The sequence below is a fragment of the Gobio gobio genome, assembly GCF_949357685.1.
Source record: "Gobio gobio genome assembly, chromosome: 11".
Taxonomy (NCBI): Eukaryota; Metazoa; Chordata; class Actinopteri; order Cypriniformes; family Gobionidae; genus Gobio; species Gobio gobio.
Genome location: NC_137104.1, coordinates 45,454,987 through 45,476,572, shown reverse-complemented (window position 1 = coordinate 45,476,572; position 21,586 = coordinate 45,454,987). Strand labels below are relative to the sequence as shown.

Below are 21,586 nucleotides of genomic sequence, written 5' to 3'. Positions count from 1 at the left end.
TCCCATTCTAAATCTGTAGGGTTTAATATGGAGTTGGCCCACCCTTTGCAGCTTTAACAGCTTCAACTCTTCTGGGAAGGCTTTCCACAAGGTTTAGGAGTGTGGCTCGCAGTCTCCTCTCTAATTCATCCCAAAGGTGTTCTATCGGGTTGAGGTCAGGACTCTGTGCAGGCCAGTCAAGTTCCTCCACACCAAACTCGCTCATCCATGTCTTTATGGACCAACGCTTTTTGCACTGGTGCGCAGTCACGTTGGAACAGGAAGGGGCCATCCCCAAACTGTTCCCACAAAGTTGGGAGCATGAAATTGTCCAAAACGTCTTGGTATGCTAAAGCATTAAGAGTTCCTTTTACTGGAACTAAGGGGCCAAGCCCAACCCCTGAAAAACAACCCCACACCATAATCCCCCCTCCGCCAAACTTTACACTCGGCACAATGCAGTCAGGCAAGTACCGTTCTCCTGACAACCGCCAAACCCAGACTCGTCCATCGTATTGCCAGACAGAGAAGCGTGATTTGTCACTCCAGAGAACACGTCTCCACTGCTCTAGAGTCCAGTGACGGCGTGCTTTACCCCACTGCATCCGACGCTTTGCATTGCACTTGGTGATGTAAGGCTTGGATGCAGCTGCTCGGCCATGGAAACCCATTCCATGAAGCTCTCTACACACTGTTCTTGAGCTAATCTGAAGGCCACATGAAGTTTGGAGGTCTGTAGCTATTGACTCTAAGTTGTCGATTTCTGCGTACTGTGCACCTCAGCATGCGCTGACCCCACTCTGTGATTTTACGTGGCCTACCACTTTGTGGCTGAGTTGCTGTGTTCCCAATTGCTTCCACTTTGTTATAATACCACTAACAGTTGATGGTGGAATATTTAGTAATGAGAATTTCATGAATGGACCTGTCAGAGTACCAAGCTTGATTTCACTGAGCTCCTGAGAGCGACCCATTCTTTCACAAATGTTTGTAGAAGCGTCTGCATGCCTAGGTGCTTGATTTTATACACCTGTGGCCATGGAAGTGATTGGAACACCTGAATTCATTGATTTGGAGGCGTGTCCCAATACTGTTGGCAATAGAAGTAAATCTAACCTGTTGAGTATTTTATAATAAAGTAACCATATTTTTTGGACCCTAATGCATTGATGATTTTACTAAACAAGCAAAAGCATTTATATTATTTCAATGTTAAATCTAAGGAGTTTGTTTTAATCAAAAAGCTTATTTTCCTGTTCTTTCAGGCTGTTTCCTGTGGATACCAAATGGAGATTTAGGACAGTAGCATTGAGTGCATGGCTCAAATCTGGCCAAGGGGATTTGAGAAGGTCGAGATGTGCACTTGTCAGATTTCATCTGTGAGCTAATGCTGCATAAATATGCGAGTGAGAAATTTTGAGTGTTAAACCATCTGCAGGATGCGGCATTTAAAAAAATCTGAGTGATCCACAGCTGCTGACATGGTCATTAGATACTGAATTTTTGGCTTCGTTCCCACTGGAATGCAGGATTTCGGGGGAAAAATAGGTAGGAGAGCAAGGGACGTGTAGTTTATTTAGTCTGAATGTTGGGTAAAAAGCTTTGAAATGTATTCTGTTAATTAAATATTTGGTGGTCGGTAAGATTCTTTAAGTCTCTTACACTCACCAAGGCTGCTTTTTATTAATTAAATTTATTCCTGTGAATTTTCATCATCATTACTCCAATCTTCAGTCACGTGATCCTTCAGGAATCATTCTAATATGCTGATTTGCTGCTCAAGAAACATTTATTATTATTAAAGTTGAAAACTGCTGTTTAATAATTCTTTGATGAATTTAATGTTTTTGGACCGACAAATTACGTTTATATGTAATATAGTCAAGTATTTACTTAATTGTATACCTATGGTATATAGATTTTTGCCATCAGACACCAGCCCTGCACTATAGTAACATTATTTTATAGCAACAATATTTACATTCTTTCCAAGAATACTATGATAGTACCATGGTTTTATGGTGATTGGTGGAGAAGACTAAACTATGAGTGCATTGCGCATGTTTTTATTGAGTTTTACAGTTCTCCTGCTGATCTGTGTATGAATATTTTAGATGTTCCAGAAGGAGGTTCTGTGCAGAAGATGAACATTATGGATTGTGATCATATTAAAAAGCTTCAAAAGGTAAATAGAAACACCTTAATAAATCTGGTATAAATTGTGTATTATTTCATTCAGAAATTTCACTTTGTTACAAATCCTTTGTATTTTAGCAGAAATCTCAAACTGAATCCATTTGAAGCTTGTTAATGTTTAAGTGTTTGTCTGATTTATAGACACTTCATATCCAGTTACTGAGATTCTCTGATAAAACCCTGACTGAAATCTAGCAGTGCTTGAGTTTCACTCATATCCTTTGGTCTCAGAAAAGAGAGTATTTGAAGCGGGTCTAAAGTTGCGATGACGGTTTGATTTAAAGCCATTTTTAGTCACTGTTTTTGGTTCTCCAGGTAAATGTCAACTCTTAAAAGAACAGCCATGATGAGGTAAACCAGACGAGCAAAATCATAAAATGTGCTAAAAGCTTGATTGGAGAGTGGAAAATTTTCGAATTTATTTGTTCAGTGTCTGAGCACATGTCCAATGTTATTTGTCGTCTAAATGTTTCATTACTTAGTCCATCTGTGGTTGTACTCTAAAGTGAACGTGTTTTTATCCACTAGATGTCGCTAGTGAGTCTTCCGTGTGGTGTTTGTCATTGCCATGTTGGGAGAAGATCATTTGTAGGAGGGTTTGTATAACTTTTGGACATATTTCTTGCAAAGGGTTATTTTTCAATTATTATTTAGAGACGAAATACTTCAGGAACAGGCTGCATAAACTGCTATGGCTAGTCTTACAAGTTACAAGACTGTTCATAACTTCAGGTCAGTTACATAAAAATGTAGACTTGATACCTTAAAGACAGATAACTTTTTGGTATCAAATGTATCTTTTTATTAAAACTAGCTAACTGCTAGTTGGTTGTACTAGAGACAGTCTTAAAGGGATAGTTCACCCAAAAAATGAAAATTAGCCCATGATTTACTCACCCTCAAGTCATCTTAGGTGTATATGACATTCTTCTTTCAGATGAGTTATATTTAAAAAGTCCTGGCTCTTCCAAGCTGTATAATGGCAGTGACTGTTGGTTCTTTTTGAAGTCCATAAAAGAGCATCTATCCATCATAAAAGTGTCCCACGGCTCTGGGCAGTTAATAAAGGCCTCCTGAAGCGAAGCCATGCGTTTGTGTAAGAAAAATATCCATATTTAAAACTTTGTAGACTAAAATAAGTAACTTCCGGCGGTACGCAAGTCGACTCGCGCTAAAAAAGTGACCCCTGACGCGATGTATAGAAGCAACACAAGCTTTGACGTCTGGGCAACAAACTCAAGCCCCTCCTCTTATCTCGAAATCCAGCATTTCTCTTAAAAAAAATTATTCATGACTGGTGTTTTGTTTTGCTCTATCCTCTGTGCTTCTACGTTTGTAAATACGCATGCGTCAAGGGTTACTCTTTCGCTGTAAGTCGACTTGCGTACCGCTGACCGCCAGAAGTTAGTTATTTTAGACTATAAAGTTTTTAATATGGATATTTTTCTAACACAAACGCGCCGCTTCGCTTCAGAAGGTCTTTATTTACCCCCCGGAGCCATGTGGAGCAGTTATATGATGGATAGATGCACTTTTATGGACTTCAAAAATGACCCAACAAGTCACTTCCATTATAAAGTGTTATGAGCCCTGTTATTGCTGGGCCGGTGTTTTCCTTCTGTGTGGTTTTATTTGCAGGTGTGCTGTTTAGTGGGGGTGTGGTTTTCCACCTGAAGCTCATTCTCTATAAGAACGGCAGCGCTATGATAGCGAGGGTTGTAACATCTAGGGATGCTAGAGGTCAGAGGAGAATGGGCCGACTGATTCAAGCTGATAGAAGAGCAACTTTGACTGAAATAACTACTCGTTACAACCGAGGTATTCAGCAAAGCATTTGTGAAGCCACAACACGCACAACCTTGAGGCGGATGGGCTACAACAGCAGAAGACCCCACCGGGTACCACTCATCTCCACTACAAATAGGAAAAAGAGGCTACAATTTGCACAAGCTCACCAAAATTGGACAGTTGAAGACTGGAAAAATGTTGCCTGATCTGATGAGTCTCGATTTCTGTTGAGACATTCAGATGGTAGAGTCAGAATTTGGCGTAAACAGAACGAGAACATGGATCCATCATGCCTCGTTACCACTGTGCAGGCTGGTGGTGGTGGTGTAATGGTGTGGGGGATGTTTTCTTGGCACACTTTAGGCCCCTTAGTGCCAATTGGGCATAGTTTAAATGCCACGGCCTACCTGAGCATTGTTTCTGACCATGCATCCCTTTTCGACCACCATGTACCCATCCTCTGATGGCTACTTCCAGCAGGATAATGCACCATGTCACAAAGCTCGAATCGTTTCAAATTGGTTTCTTGAACATGACAATGAGTTCACTGTATTAAAATGGCCCCCACAGTCACCAGATCTCAACCCAATAGAGCATCTTTGGGATGTGGTGGAACGGGAGCTTTGTGCCTTGGTTGTGCATCCCACAAATCTCCCTCAACTGCAAGATGCTATCCTATCAATATGGGCCAACATTTCTAAAGAATGCTTTCAGCACCTTGTTGAATCAATACCACGTAGAATTAAGGCAGTTCTGAAGGCGAAAGGGGGTCAAACACAGTATTAGTATGGTGTTCCTAATAATCCTTTAGGTGAGTGTAACTCGGATTTTATTCGTAAGAAAGAAGAATGTCATATACACCTAGGATGACTTGAGCGTGATTAAATCATGGGCTAATTTTCATTTTTGGGTGAACTGTCCCTTTAAGTTGGGGCCACCGGGAGTTAGTTATTTTACACCTGGTATTAAGATGTGCTTTGGTCGATCAGATCACAAGTGGATGGCTCTAAATACAGGTGTAAATGGAGTCTTAAACAGTTTGAGTTTGTCCACTTTCGGCCACTTCCAGAGGTAGTCGAAAACACATTCGGCCGGATTGCTTTAAACTCTCATGTAGTCGAAAGCATTCGAACAGCCACAAAAGACAGGCTACTCTCCGTCTACTGACCTAATGAGTAAACATTATGGGAAGCGCGCTAGCCAGACGGGATTTAAAGTTTGTCGGCTGAAGATCCAAGTTTGCTTTGAGGACGAAAACCGAACCAAGCACATTGTTTTCTCACCATTCCTGATTTCTAACACGCACTCACCACGCCGTGGCTTTCTAAGCTTCTAGTGCCTTACTAAGCTTCAAATGAGTGTCACTCCTGATTATTTTCGACATCAACACAGCTATTTAGATGAAGTGTGCATTGAAATTGATTGCTGACATGAATTATTGCCCTCTCTCTATATTTCTCTCGCTCTCTATTAATCTCCTATTCACAAATAGAGGCCAAAAGAGGCTCAGCCAGCTGGATGAGATTATCTTTTTTTTCTGATTAGAAATCAACGTCAGCACACCCCCCTAAAACACGCATGTGTACCATCCTCTCTCTGAGCTCCGCCTCTCTCTCCCTCCCCACGGCTGATATAAGGACGCCCACACCGACTCCAAACACTCTGAAAGGGAGAAAACCAGAGGTCACACTGATAAGAGAAGGCAAAAAAGAGGCCGCCGGCTTATCTGAGAGGCTCAACAGAGAGACAAATCAGAGAAGACGACTTTCAGAGTCAAGGAGAGAGGAGACAACACCACAAGCATTGAAGAAAGCTGCCTGGAGGACGCCACGTGTGTGTGTGTATGTGTGTGTGCGCGTGCATATGTATGTTGAGACAGGCATAGGTAGATTCCAGGGATATTTGTGAGACGGACAGAGGACGAAAGCAGATCATGGATCCCTCGAGTCCCTCAGAGGGCCCCGTGGAACCCAAAGAAAGAAGAAAAATTCAGTTTGCCGACCCAACAACAGAGCCGACCCAGCTGGACCCTCGGCAGGTTGAGATGGTATGACTTTCTCTCTCTCTCACACACACACACACAGATGCTGACTGGTAGCCAAGACCCTTCTGAGCTACTTTATCCTGTTGACGCTGTTTAAAGTGAATTTGAAGTGTTAGTTTGTTTGATGGAGACTTTTGAAAATTATTATTGAATCTCAGCAACATGTCTGGGTCATATTTCAAGCCAAAATCAGATGAAAAAATGTACTTATATTTTAAATAATGCTTATTTTTAGTCTGTTTAAGTTTTTTGTATGCATTGTGGCGTTAGTTTCCTTACTCTCATGACATTAATGCAAAAAACTTTGAATTTACTTTTGAATTTGTTGTAATGTGAAAGAAATTATATATTAGTTATCATTTTAAATAAATTATTTAGAGTTCAGTGTTTGTTGTACTGCTTTTTGTACATAAAAATGTAAAAAATAAATAAATAAATATATATATATATATATATATATATATGTATGTGTGTATATGTAAGCATTATATAATAAAAATACATTTTTAAAACTAAATTAAAATTAATATCAAAGACAAAAATTGTTAAAGGAATGAGAATCATGAGGAAAATGAAAATTATGAAAAACTTTTAATTTAAATAAAACAATAAAAAAAATTGTTAACATATATAATTAAATACATTTTTAAACAAATTAAAATGAATAAAAACTTCAAATGTGCATGCTTTCTGCTGTAATGAGAAATAAATTATATATTATGTATTATCATTTTAAATATATTATTTAGATTTCAGTGTTTGTTGTACTGCTTTTTATTTATGCCATTTAAATAAAAAAGTTTAAAAAAATCAAATGTAAAAATATTTTTAAATAAAATATTACTTTTAATAAATGATCAATTAAAATGAATAAATCAAATTAGAATAATTACAAAAAACATACAGAAGATGTAAGAATACAGAATAATTACTTTTTGTTATTTTAATTTAAAAAAATAATACAAATTAAAATATGTTACAGGAATCTAATGAGAATAACAGCAATTACAAAAAATGAACACAAGAAGAATTCTGGAGGAAATGCGTTTATCATTTAAAATGTCCAAAAACAATCTTAATGGTCCATAAAATAGGCTTGGTTTTCTTTATGTGAAATATTTCTCATTTTTTCTTTTAATTTTGTGGTCAAATGTGACCTGGAGACATGTTTGCCCTACACACTCACTGAGCACGCTCATAAAATGTGAAGTTTTAAGGCTATAAATCTGTCCTGGAAATGGTAAACGGTGTGTGACCTGGACGGGGGTTAGTTGATATTCTGGATACCAGGACGTGGTTTTATTGCCTCTGCACGCAGTGGGTAAATTGCACTGTGGTCGTGCATGTTTCTAAGTCCGCTATTGATTTTAGCCTTCAGTTGCTTTGCACATACTTTTTTGGAGATAAAGAGGTGAACCGACGGCTGTGAATTTGTCTCTTTTCTGGATCTCAGAGAGTGCAGATGCAACACTCTGTCTGTGTGTGTGTGTGTGTGTGTGTGTGTGTCGTCCTGGACCAGTTCCCCGTCCTGTTGGTGTTGTAATTTTAGTCTTAACAAAGTGGGTCGGGGAGCTGTTCTGTACTGCGCTGCTGCAGAGATAGGCCAGCGACTCTTCCTCAGGAGACACGAGTTAAAAAAGGTGAGGAAGAGAGAGGCTGATGCTTCTGTGCCTTATAGCTGTTCACAAACATATGAACATGTTTAGATAGCAAAGGTATGAAATAATTTGACTTTCTGCTTTCTGTTGAACGCAAGAAAAATGTCCTGGCCACTTCAATCTCGGATCTACTCCAAAATATTAAAAAAGCATTATAAAAATAGTAAAAGTTGTTTTGTGTATTTGCACTGTTGTGCTATTAATATTCAAAGTATTCTTCAGCAAAACAGATAAGAAATTGCCATTTAAAGGGATAGTTCACCCAAAAATGAAAATCACCCAATGATTTACTCACCCTCAAGTCATCCTAAGTGTATATGACATTATTCTTTCAGACGAATACAATCTGAGTTATATTCAAATATATCCTCACTGTAAAAAGAAATCTGTAAAAATAGGGCACAATGTACTGTATAAATATGAAGGAATTTTCCGTATTGTTTTTTTACAGATGTTTTACCTGTAATTTGAATTACACATTGCATTAGTTCGTGTTTTAAGGGTTAACGGAAATTACTGGATAATGTACTGGCAGAAAATTACCAGTACATTTTCTGTTTTTATTTTTTTACAGTGCTGGCTCTTCCAAGCTTTGCAATGGCAGCCCAAAATTCGAAGCCCAAAAAAGTACATCCATCCATTATAAAAGTGCTCCACACGGCTCCGGGGGGGTTAATAAAGGCCTTCTAAAGCGAAGCTATAAGTTTGTGGAAGAAAAAGATCCATATTTAAAACTGTATACCATAAAATATCTACCCTCTGCCAGACCGCCTTTTGTATTCAACTTACGGAAAAAGCGTAGCTAGGGCGAAGAATGACGTCGGACGTAGCGAAAGCGATTTGAACTGCGAGAGGCGTTACACTTTCTGCGCAAGTTAAATATGGAAGGCGGTCCACCAGAAGCTAGATTTTTTACTTTATAAAGTTTAAAGGGGTCATGAACTGGCTGTTTAAATTTTTTATATTGTTGTCTGAGGTCAACTTATGACATTTGCGTGGTTTTTACATTCAAAAACAATAAGTAATAGGCTATTTTTCTGCCATGGTTTTGAAGCTCTCTGAAAAACGGTCGGTTTTGATGGGCGTGCCGCACTGAACACTTGGAAGTAAACGCCCACGGCTAGGATTGGATAAGATTTGCATATTTAATGAGCTCCCCTCCTTTAGCTCCCCACAGTTCATGTGGAAATTGTTTTGAAAGCGTCTGGAGAAACGCTCACAGGGCTCGCAAAATATCTTTATCAAACAAACACAAAGATTCGTCTCTCCTCCACCCGCGATTGACTGGAATGTTACTTTTGTATTACTTGGCCGGCCCCCGATCAGTGAATATAAAGAAGCGCGCGCAAGAAAGGAATGTTATTTCACTATTTAAGATAGCCCGTCTGCAGGCCGGTGATACGTTTTGGTAGCCCGTCTGAAAAACACACAGCCCCGTTGGGCTTTGCGAGCACTGGGGTTACAAGTCCGAGTCTGATCACGAATGAACCAATAACACCTTCTCCAGCCTGTGACCGCGTGCTAAGGTATGTAATCAATAGATATCAAACGATCTGTAACAATGCAATACTAACACATATAAAAAAACTAGGGCTGTCAATAGATTAATCGCGATTAATCACATCCAAAATAAAAGTTTGTGTTTACATAATATATTTGTGTGTACTCTGTATAATTATTATGTATATATAAATACAAACACATTCATGTATATATTTAAGAAATATTTGCATGTATATACTGTATATAGATTTTTATAATTTATATTATATATAAATTTAAATATTTTATATATAAATATAATAAATTTTTCTTAAATATATACATGCTTGTGTGTGTTTTTATATATAAATAATAATTATACACAGTACACACACATATATTATGTAAACACAAACTTTTATTTTGGATGAGATTAATCGCGATTAATCTTTTGACAGCACTAAAAAAACCATGTTTTTTTGTGTGTTAAACCGTTCCTGTCGGATCCAATATAGAAGGCACAGCTTTGTGTTTTAATCCCAATATGTCTGCAAATCCAGTCTCGACCTCTTTCTTGTGTACAAACGATTCTGCAGTGAAATGAAGCGAACAAACGCGCAATGTCTTAGGCACGTGAGCTGGAACCGGCATGTTTATTGCTCGGTAGCGCAATCCGTTTAGCTCCACGAGTCGGTAGGCGGGCTTGTGACGGTGCTTCTGAGAGCTCTCGTTTTCTGGGCCTGGTGTCAATAAAAGCTTTTCTTTGACTAACAAGGATAGTATATGCAGTATATTCTTATATCACGATGACCTTTTATATATCAAGGGCTCAAAGGAAAGTTGATTTCTCAATTCATCACCCCTTTAAAATATGGATATTTTTCATACAAAAAAATGCATCACTTCGTCTTTATTAACCACCCGGAACCGTATGGAGTACGTTTATAATGGATGGATGCACTTTTTTGGGCTGCCATTATAAAGCTTGGAAGAGCCAGGACATTTTTTAATATAACTCCGATTGTATTTGTCTGAAAGAAGAATGTCATACATATACACCTAGGATGGCTTGAGGGTGAGTAAATCATGGGCTAATTTTAATTTTTGGGTAAACTATCCCTTTAAACGGTTCTTTTGAGTGAAGTCTATTGAATTGTTCTTTTAAGTCTGTTGATCATTTTCTCAAAATTGGCCTGAATGATTTGTTTACAAACTGAGCTGTTCGTACAAATTCGAAACAGACGAGTAAATGATGACAGAATTCACATTTTGGCATTTCTTGATTATTTCCTCTATGCCTCTTCCTGTGATGAAAGGACGCTGTTGCTCTTATTATACCATTTTAAAGGTTCTGCATCCAAGTTCAAAAATCACAATTTTCTCATAATATGCAGCGTCATCTCTTTTCTCACATTTGAAATCATTGAACAAAAGGATTTGGTCTCTCGAAACCCCTCCTTACCACAAGCTACTCTGCTCTAATCGGTCAGACGGCCCAGTCTGCACTTCACACTTTCCTCAGCACTTGATACACAGTGATAAGAACAGTTATGGGGGCGTCAGTTTTACTGTATCAATTGGAGCTCAAGTCCTCGTCCTTTTGAAAGTGTATCAAAGTTGATTTGCTTTTGCAGCGCTGAGAACAGTGTCTTCTCGACATGTTGAAAACATGAACCAGACTCTTCCAGGCCTCAGCTACAACTACAGTGTTTGAGGGTCAAATTAGATGTTGTTCTTCGTGATGAAGACCACAGTCTGGCATTATCATGCAGGAAGTGAGACTGGAATTACTGACTCGTTTCACCAGTTCAGAATCAATTCTTTCTTTTAATAGACAATAACTCCATTTATTGTCCTCTTTGACACTTTGTAGATCTTTTAGGTTCACAAATAGTTATATGCACACTACATGAAAAGCAATATTTGGGGAAAGCATAATAGGGGCACTTTAACTGGGCAGGCATGTGTTGGTGTCAGATTGAATGGATGGATTGCGTTTGGTTCTAGTCCTGGCAGGAGACAGATCCATCTGATCATTTTGTCTTCAGATTTTTTAATCATATTTTGTAGCGAATGGAAACAGCCTAGCAGCGTCTGTGGAACAGCTTGAGCTAAATAAGGGTTTGTTTTCTGGCTCTCTTCTAACTGAATCTTCTGGCAATGTTTCAAAATTATGCATGAAGACAAGTAATCAATCAGATGTTCGCTATATTTTTTGATCAAAAGTGATTCCAAGTCAATCGAAAGTGACAGTTAAGTTTTCCATTTCAAATAAATGCTGTTCTTTTGAAAAATCTTGGAAAAATGCATCACTGTTTCCACAAAAATATGAAGCAGCACAACTGTTTTCAACATGATTAATAATAATAAATGTTTCTTGAGCTGCAAATCAGCATATTAGAAGGATTTCTGAAGGATCATGTGACATTGAAGACTGGAGTAATGATGCTGAAAATTCAGCTTTGCATCACAGGAATAAATTATATTTTAAAATATATTTAATTAGAAAACAATTATTTGTGTTTTTGAAAAATAATGTCCATGTATTTGATCAAAATACAGTCAAAACACTTTCAAAAAAAGCATAATGTGTCCAAACTTTTGACGGCAAAAGTTTGGAAACATTAAAGCTGCAGTCCGTAACTTTTCGCACTCTAGCGGTTAATAAACATAACTGCATGCGTCTTGCGGAAGAACATTGCAGCCGGAGCTACTTCTCTCTGTTTATGTCTATGGCGAGTCACGCAGGGACTGTGCTCCTCCGCAGCGGTTCCTACCAGACCGGGCTGAAATAGTCCCAATATAAACATTTATTATAAGTGTAAATAAATACAGTAAAATGAAATAAAAATACAGTAAAAACACTAATATTGTGAAATATTATAATTTTAATTGTTGTAATATATTTTAAAATGTAATTTATTTCTGTGTTGCAAAGCTGTGTTGAAAACACAAAGCATCAATGTTGAAAATAGTTAGTGGCTTAAATCCCAATCCCCCACCCCCAATTTCACTTTTAGTAATATAGCGAACAGGTGAATTATGTATATTATGATCATGTTATGATGAACTATATGCCGTACTCCACTCACGTTCTATGATGTTTAAAGCGTTACTAAGGATGACTGAGACGGCAAACGGGTCTTGTGTAGCAACACATTATTAGCGGTTTGATAATGTAGGTAATGATTAGCAAAAGGCTAATATTGATTAGCGTTATGTGTCCGACGTTGTAAAGAGCGATACCTTTGTGCAGCGTTTACTACAGAAACTTGAGTAAAGATGAGCCAGTGGATCTCTGAGCTGGTGTGAGTGAGTGGAGGCGGGGGTAATTTGCATATTTATGGGTCTGCTTATAATAAATAAAGAAAGGGTGTAGAGTTACATTCAGGCTATTTTAAGGCATGAAGAAATGTTTTCACATGAAGAAATGTTTACAAATATGTATTTTTTTGTGATCAAAGAGGAGTTCTAACCCTCTGGGGTTCTTCATTTATGGGTCACACTCAGGACCTTCGGGTCAAAAATGACCCGGAGGGCGGGATTAAGATAAAGATTTAAAGTAAAATCAATGAAATATATTTTTGTTCAATAATATTTTTTCTTTTCTTTTTTGGTGTTTTGAGATAATTTTATGATTTTTTTAATTAATATTTATGCAATAATTATGACCCATTTTTCCCATTGAATATAATAAAAAAATGTATATATATGTGTGTGTGTGTATGTGTATGTGTATATATATATATATATATATGGGTCATTCTTGGGATTCGGTAATATTTCAACTTGTACTTTTTTAATTTTTGAACTACATATGATTAAATTTCTAAATACCCCACATTATTAGGCACATATCAAACCTTCAAAAAATCATATTTTCCCATCTCAGGCATTAAAGACTTTTTATTATTTTGAGTTTTTTTCAGATGTGTACACATTTTATTCTCAACCCCGTAACGGACAAAATTGAATTAGTTTAAACAGGATTTTACACAAAACTTGTTATAAAATCATCATCTACCTACTGCTCATGTGTCCCTCATACCAATTCAATGACTTCAAATGTAACATTTATGATCATTTTCACATTTGTATGTGATGGAAGTTACAAATAACCAAATTGTTTGTCCGTGGTCTCTTTATTTTAGTAAGAAAAAATTAATTTAGATGTTTCACTAAAACCACAATTTTACTGTGTTAGCCCTTAACATGTCTGGTGGTAATCAGCAAGAAATGCTTTAATTTTTAATTGTCTTCCTTATTTTATTTTCCAAAAATATTAATGTGACAGGGTTGAGAATGATGTGATGGGGTTGAATACTGTAACAGGGTTGAAAGGACACACTGGCCTACTTTTAATTTGTATTTGTTTAATACGAAAATCCCTCTTTGAGACTCAAACAAAACACTATTTAATTTTAGGCAACCATATAATAAAGACAGTCATATTTAGTTTTTACTTTATTATCTGAACTGCAGTGAGAATTTAAACAAAGAAAACGACTCGGGTTATGACTATAACCCTTGTTCCCTGAGAAAGGGAATGAGCACTGCGTCGTTCTGCGCTCCCTTAGCAATAGCGTGTCTGAAGTATGAATGAAACTATTCCAATCCTGATTGATGTTGCGTCATGACGTAGTATGTGACGGCATACCCGGAAGCTACATAAGGGGGGCCGGCGCATAGTAATGTCAGTTATCGCGATGAAGCATGCGCTCCAGGCGTGACGAAGTGTGGCGACGAGACTCAGGGAACAAGGGTTATAGACATAACCCGAGCCGTTCCCTTTCGAGGGAACTCGCACTGCGTCGGAACGACGAATTCGGGGAACGAGTACCCACTAGGCCACACCGAGGGTCACGCCTGCCCTAGTGTGAAGCTGGAGACCAGGCACAACTAGGACTGGAGCATCCTAGCGCCGGGCGTCGCAGGGAGATGCAAGCTGTAAAATCTAATGAAAGTGTGTGGGGTGGCCCACCCAGCCGCCTCGCAGATCTCCTGCATCGGGACTCCAGAAAGGAGGGCCACTGAGGAGGCCATGTCCCTGGTGGAATGAGCCCTCACGGCCATCGGTGAAGGCAAATTGCGCACCTGATAAGCCGTGGCTATAGCCTGGACAATCCAGTTACTGATTGTCTGAGTCGAAGCAGGCAGCCCTTTCTTGGGTGAACCAAAGCACACTAACAGCTGTTCTGATTTCCTCCACTGCGCAGACATCTCTAAATATATTTTAAGAGCTCTAACCAGGCAGAGCAGGTGAAGTCTCCCTTCTTCCGCTGTCACGTGAGGTGGAGGATGGAAAGCCTGAAGAACCAATGACCTGGCCACACTAAATGGCATCTTGGGCACGTAGCCCGGCTTAGGATGCAAGATGGCCTTAACTCCGCCAGGGGCAAACTCCAGGCAAGTCAGCGTCAACGCCAAGGCCTGGAGGTCCCCCACTCTCCTCAGAGAAGTGATAGCCAGGAGAAAGGCCACCTTAAGGGTCTGGTTCTTTGCCTCAACCGACTCCAGTGGCTCAAAGGGGGCCTCAGCCGAACCTTCAAGTACCACCGCCAGAACGAGCCGCAGGCCTCATCCTCCTACCCAAAGGCCCATCAGTCACAGGAGTGTGGAAAGCCCCAATGGCAGCAACGTACACCTTGAGTGTGGACGGGGTTAGACCCGCAAAGAATCGATTTTGGAGGAACTCCAGCACTGAAGCCACCGGGCATTTAACTGGGTCCATCTCACGCTCTCTACACCAAACGCAGAAAACATTCCATTTAAGTCTCCTTGCAGACGGAGCCCTGGAGCTGAGCAAGGTCTCAATCACATCTGCCGACAGGCCGGCCTCAGGGGCCAGGGGCCATTCCAAATATCTGGCCGGGGGTGAAATATCGTGCCCCCCGCCTGAGATAGAAGATCCCTCCTGAGAGGGACCTGCCACGGGGGACCCGCCAGCAGAGCTATGATGTCCGAAAACCAAACTCGAGTCGGCCAACGAGGTGCCATCAAGAGCAGACTGACCCCTTGTTGACGGACCCTCTCCAGGAGAGCGATCGGGGGGAAAGCGTACAGACGCAGCCTTGGCCACGTCTGCACCATGGCATCCAGCCCCAGCTTTTTTCTGGGTCAGCATCTCTGCGTGCACGAAACTGCCTTTGCCTGTCTGCTGTTGATGTGGGTGCCATTTCTGACTAGGATGCCCGTTGAAGTTTAAGTGGAAACATTACATCAAATATTTTATCTATAACAAAAATATGAGTTATGATTTTGGTAATAATATATTTATTGAAATTACATTTTTAAATTGAAATAATTGATTAAATTAAGTGAATAACTCAACCCTGTCACAAAGTTTACAACCCTGAAACAATGACAAATGTGACGGGGTTGAGTGTGATGGGGTTGAGTTTTTTTGCTCAAAATGGCCACTGCTCTTAATGTGGTGTAGAAGAGTGGGCCACACGGCAGCCAATTAAATAAGTATATTTTAGATTTTTATGGATTAAAATTAAATTTTGAAAAGTCATCATTTTCCATCTTAAATGTATGTGATGGGGTTGAGTTGTTAAGCTTGACAGTACCCTCCCTGACTATAAAACACCTAAAAAATTTTATACAAAGAGTGATATCACTCACCTTCTTCTGCACCATGCTGTTAAAGAGAGCGGAATGATGCAACTTCCTGTGAATGATGTCACATATGGGTGGAGTCTAAATTATTATGGGCGGAGAATGGTTTGCGTGACGGGGTTGAGTTCAGACTGAGGGACGTAACTTTATAAGTTGTTTTTTATCAAATATCTTGCATTTTTTTCTTTTTTTTCTTTTCAAAAGCAAAGAACACAAATAAATACTTGCATTATTGCTGAAAATTATAGACACTGTGCATATTTTATTAATTATTTTCCAAGTACAAATTCAGCGAAGAACCTCAGGGACATGACAAAATGCTTGCTGTAAGACATAAATAAGATTTGTTTTAATGATAAAAAATATTTAAATGCAATAATTATTTGTATTCATTATAAAGGACATACCAAAGTATTGTGAAAAGCTTTTAACATTTAATTTTGGTGAACCAGCACTTTCAAAAATCTAGGGGACTGAAATATTACCGAATCCCAGGAATGACCCATATATATTTTTTTTGTATTTTTTTATTAAAGCTGTATTTCATTTTAGTGTCAAGCCTAGGCCTCATGAAAGCAATTTTTTAAATGAGATCGGTGCCATCCGGTGGACACATTGAGCATTTTTATCACGCAATAGCACATTTTTACCACTATAGTGGATCTTGCGTTTTATAATTTTTTTTTTCAAAAACTATCGTAGCTTCATCGGAATGGTCCGAAACTTGGTGACTTTATTGGTACTTGGTATATGAACACCCAAAAAAATTGGAACAGGATTTGAAAAGTCTGAGTGGTCGTAAAAAAAATAGTCACATTCAGGGTCCTTCGGGTCAAAAATGACCCCCATAGGAAATGAATGGGAAATTAGTTTTTTTGTGTATACAATCTACAAATCAGCCAGGATGCAGAAAAAAGGACTCAACAGTGAAGGGGTGAATTTCTAAAACATCAAGTGTGCAAAACAAACAAAAAAACTCACACACTTATACACACAAAAACACACGCACACACAAATTAACACATGCCATTCCAAAAGCTAATTGTGTTTTTGTGTGTTTTGCACTCTTGATGTTTTAGAGATTCACCCTGGCTGATTTGTAGATTGTATGCACAAAAAAACTCTGTATTTTCATATTTTTCTTCATCGGATCATTCCGATGAAGCTACGACTTTAAAAAAAAAAAATCATTTTTGACCCAAAGAACCCCAGAGGGCTAAGGGATGAAATGATTGACTACAGAAAAACATTGAGTCATGTGACAACTACAGTCAGGAAAACGGTTGGTGTCCACCTGAGTTTATTTATTTCCATGAATGAATGAGCCTGAAACTGATCTGAGGATATCAGAATCCATGTGCTTTTTTCCTGCTTACACGTTTGTGGGTCACATGGGAGGAAAAACTCAGAATTGGGTCACTTGAACCATGTAATATAAATGCGGCCTATGTGGACACCACAAAGCAGGGTAGGACAGGGTTGCGTGCCACTTCTTAACTTCATATATTAACAGAAATCAGGGTTGCTACTTCGCCGTCCTACTTTTTATAATTGCCTTTGAACCTTCAGCTACTTTTGAAATAAGGACCTCTAAAGAACAGAGATCATTAAAGACATCAGGATGAACTTTTGGCCCGCTTCAGTACTTTATAAACACCTGCATTTACCTTTACCTTTATCTTTAGCAAGATACACATGAGATGAAGTAGACCTGATGCTGATCCAAACTATGGCCTCTATACGGCAGCACAGTTTAACTTTAGACGTCCCAAAGGGGATAAAACACCCAGGGATCTTCATCAGCCTAGATCTGAATTTCATTATGAGGCTGAAATGAACCTCTGTTACACAAGATGAAAAACATTTGGATAAATGGAAAAATTAACACCTAGTTTAGAGTAACAGTAGTGTAAAAATGGATATTGCGTCCTAATTCAATGATGCCTTGAGGACCACTACTGTTTTTTCTTTGTATTGTGTTTTTGTACGATGGGGAGATCAGCGCCAATTGTCACATGACAACATGCCCCGCTATTGGGTTAAACTGTTTAATGAACTGTGGTTTCCCCGGTCAATAATGGTCAAAATGTTCACTTGTAGTAAAGTCTTTGTCTTTAGAAACTGACTTTCAGAAATAAAGTCATTGAAGTAATAAGTGTGAACACTAGACCCATTCTCCCCTATAAGAAGCAATGTGAAATATATATGAATTAATTAACATTCATAAATGAGTTTAATCGTGTCTGGGGTTACAGTCATCTGGGCCAAAATATGCATAAGCACTACATCACACAATATAAATAGGCTAGATTAAGGAAACGGGACAAAACAGTTGGTCTAACAGACAAAACATGAAGAGTGAATCCCTAAGTGATTTATATAAGAGAGAGATTTAGCCTTAAAAGGGTAAGACCATAAAGAGACATCCGAAAATTAATGTATTGCTATTTTCTATCTTATGAGGACACAAATAATACAATTTCATTATTTGTTTTTGTTTGTTTGTTGTATCACCCAAGATACCTTGCCCATTTGGGGGTATAAATGAATTGGGAAAAGTGCTTGTCTGGCAATGCGTTACAAATTTTTTGCCACATTTTAAATCATTTATAAACTTAAAGTAAACATTCTTTGTCAAATTCTGTTAGACAATAAGTATAATGCCTATTTATGAATATATTATACTACAGTATAATATATAATAATAATATGCACATTTCTAGGGCCTTATCGACCAAAACTTTGCTGAAAAAAATCTCAAAGTCATGCCTTCTGCCCTACGATCGATGTCTTTTTTGCTGTGAAATCGTTAATGATTTTTATTAAGCCAATGTAAGATGAACATTTACTGGACTGAAGAAACTTGGGTTTACTTGATTATTCATATATCTTTTTTTTTATGTTAAAAATGAAAAATGTTAATATAAATGTTAAATATGACACAACAGGCTTTTGGGAAACATTTATTTGTCCATTTCTCATTATCAGTGAATTGCTAGCCTGAGAAGCCAGACCCACATCAAGATGTTGGGTCTGGAAACTCACCATTGGCAGAGCTAAATCTGAGGGGCGGGATCAACGGTTCTCTTACAAATTCCCTCTGCACGCAATAGGATAGCGCTACAACCAACCAGAGCAACGAAGAAGGTGAAGCGGAGCTAGTTGATAGATTACATTTTCGGCATATCCGGTCGGCAAAACTCCGAACACATCTTCCTTTCTTAAGAATTACTCCAAGTCTTCCAGAGTCGCGGCCAAAACCGATTGGAAAGAACGCTGTTCGCCAGGTTCTTTGTTTACAAGTAGAACGCGGAACCACCACAGCTCTGCCGTCATTATGTTAAGCCCGCCCACCGACTCTATACACGATGTGATTGGCCTGACCAGAGTTTGATTTTTTTCAGCTCGCAAGCCAACGGAGAGTTGCTAGACGACCCTGGCTGCAAATTAGATTTGCTGCCGCTAGGGTGCGTCTAGATTTCTAGACTAGTGAATTGCCTATATGAGCCATAAAAGCTTGAAATATGATATATACACAAGCTTGCGTGTGTTTTTTGTAGAGTATCATGTTTTGTACACACGTTAATATATAGTATGTATATATGTGTGTGTGTATATAATATAGCCTTTGTTCCCCATGTGCATCAATGAGCCTTGGCCGCCCATGATCCTGGGGCCGGTTCACCACTGTTCCTTCCTTGGATCACTTTTGATAGATACTGACCACTGCAGACCGGGAACACCCAAGAGCTGCAGTTTTGGAGATGTTCTGACCCAGTCGTCTAGCCATCACAATTTGGCCCTTGTCAATCTCGCTCAAATCCTTACGCTTGGCCATTTTTCCTGCTTCTAACACATCAACTTTGAGGACAAAATGTTCACTTGCTGCCAGGTGCCGTGATGAAGAGATAATCAGTGTTATTCACTTCACCTGTCAGTGGTCATATTGTTATGCCTGATCCGTGTGTGTAAATAAACATTACTGCCTGACACGGTCCCTTTCATCTGCCATAGATAGTGTTGATAGAAATTGCCATGCATAGAAAAAAATCCATGTATTGTTGACATAAAACATAATTTAATATCGCTAACTAAACGATTAATGACTAAATGATTGGATATATCATTTTAAAAACGGACTTTCTAAAACAGGCCATAAGGTCTATAGACCGCAGAGTCTATTTATTTTAGTGTAGACAGTCTGGATGACAAATACTGCTCCAGGCAACATCTAATACAGACAGAAAAACTATAAATGTATACTAATATTTTACTTTGGTCATTTAAACTACTGAATATACTACCATTATGTTTTAATGTTTTTGAAAGAATTCTCTTTTGCGCACCAAGGCTGATAAAAAATCCAGTAAAATCAGTACTATTGTGAATTATTAGGGGCCAAGCACCGAAGGTGCGAAGGCACGTATTGAAACCGTTCCCGTATTCTTCTTCTTCTGCCATGGGAGTCTATGGCAGCCCATAGAACCGTATAATTTGGCACACTAATAGAGGACAGTCTTATCTGTCACCATAGCAATTTTGGTGTCTCTAACTCAATCCCTCTAGTGCCACCAACTGTCCAAATTTGTACTCTTGTTTATGCTAATAACTTTTGAACCTTAAGGGCTAGAAACAAAAAATTTTCCTCTGATTCCGGAGCTCATGCCGATTTGATCGCATATCCCGTCATTACAAATTTCCTGCCGTTTGGAATTTTCCCAAAAACCTACTTTTGCGAACTCGTCCTAGAAGGTTTGTCCAATTTGCACGAAAATTGAACCAGATCATCTTCAGCCAGTGCTGACAAAAAATTTTGGAATTCAAGTTGATTCGTCAAATTGTTTTTGATAAACGCGCGAACAAATTTTACAAAGCACTTGCAAAAACAGGCAAGGCTGTATCTTCGCAACGCTTTATTGTATTCAGACCAAACTTGGTACATGTCATCACAAGCATGACCTGAGGCGAGTTGCAGCTTTTTGCCGCAGCGCCACCTACTGGTCCGGAGATATGAAAAATGGCTATTTTTGCTTATAACTTTTGAACCGTTTGTCCAAAAATCATAAAATCATGGTCTCGTTAGATTCAGGGCAACATGTCGAGTCATCTGATATCTAATTTTACCATATCGGCCATTTTGGCTGTCAGACATTTTGAATTATGTGCAAAAATGCTGTATTTTATGAAAGAGAAAGAGAGAAGATTTTTTTTTTTAAACGCTTATAACTTTGGGTGAGATTGACTTATTTTCATGGGGGTAACTTTTTTTGTCTCCTGAATCCTTGCCGAGTCCAACAATACCAGACTTGCCAGGTTTCGGTGAGATGGTTTGTGCAGTGTTGTAATTTAGCGCTTAAAATTTTTTTTGCTGATATCTTCGAAACCGCTAGTCCGATCGAGACGAAACCAGCGTCAGAAGTTCGGAAACATAGGTCGATAGTCACATAAGTGAGCCAAAATGTCAAAAATTTTGATAGTAAGGGGTAGTAAAATACAATCAAAGTCAGGTGTCAGTTGTTTTTTATGTGTTTTTTCATATAAATGTCTATAACTCCAAAGCGAAATGAGATATTTTCACCAAAATTGACACACACATGTATGGGCTCACTCCGAAGACACATACAAAAAATGGTAGGATTGTGCCTTTCGGTGGCGCTATAATTAAACAAAATATGACATTGGCTCTATACAACTCAATGTTTTAATGTGGGGTTTTAACATTTTTGCTTAAAATTGTCTTCAAATGTCTTCACTCATTTATTCAGTTGGTCTAGCTTCCTTGTTTGCTTCTGTTGCGCTTGGCCCCGGTATTGCTGCT

The 21,586-nt window shown here is 38.7% G+C and overlaps 1 protein-coding gene across 3 annotated transcripts in view; it reads left to right on the top strand.

Annotated features, from left to right (window-relative positions):
• Nucleotides 1-5,620: 5,620 nt before the first annotated feature.
• ppp1r1b (protein phosphatase 1, regulatory (inhibitor) subunit 1B) overlaps nt 5,621-21,586 on the top strand; it is a 47,410-nt gene continuing 31,444 nt past the window's right edge. For 2 of the 3 annotated variants that reach the window (XM_079828293.1, XM_079828291.1), the window contains exon 1: nt 5,623-6,010. In XM_079828293.1, coding sequence (XP_079684419.1) covers nt 5,897-6,010 — 114 coding nt within the window. In that variant the 5' untranslated portion in view covers nt 5,623-5,896. Of the gene's footprint in view, nt 6,011-21,586 lie in introns of all 3 variants that reach the window. The other variant, XM_079828292.1, reaches the window with a different exon arrangement.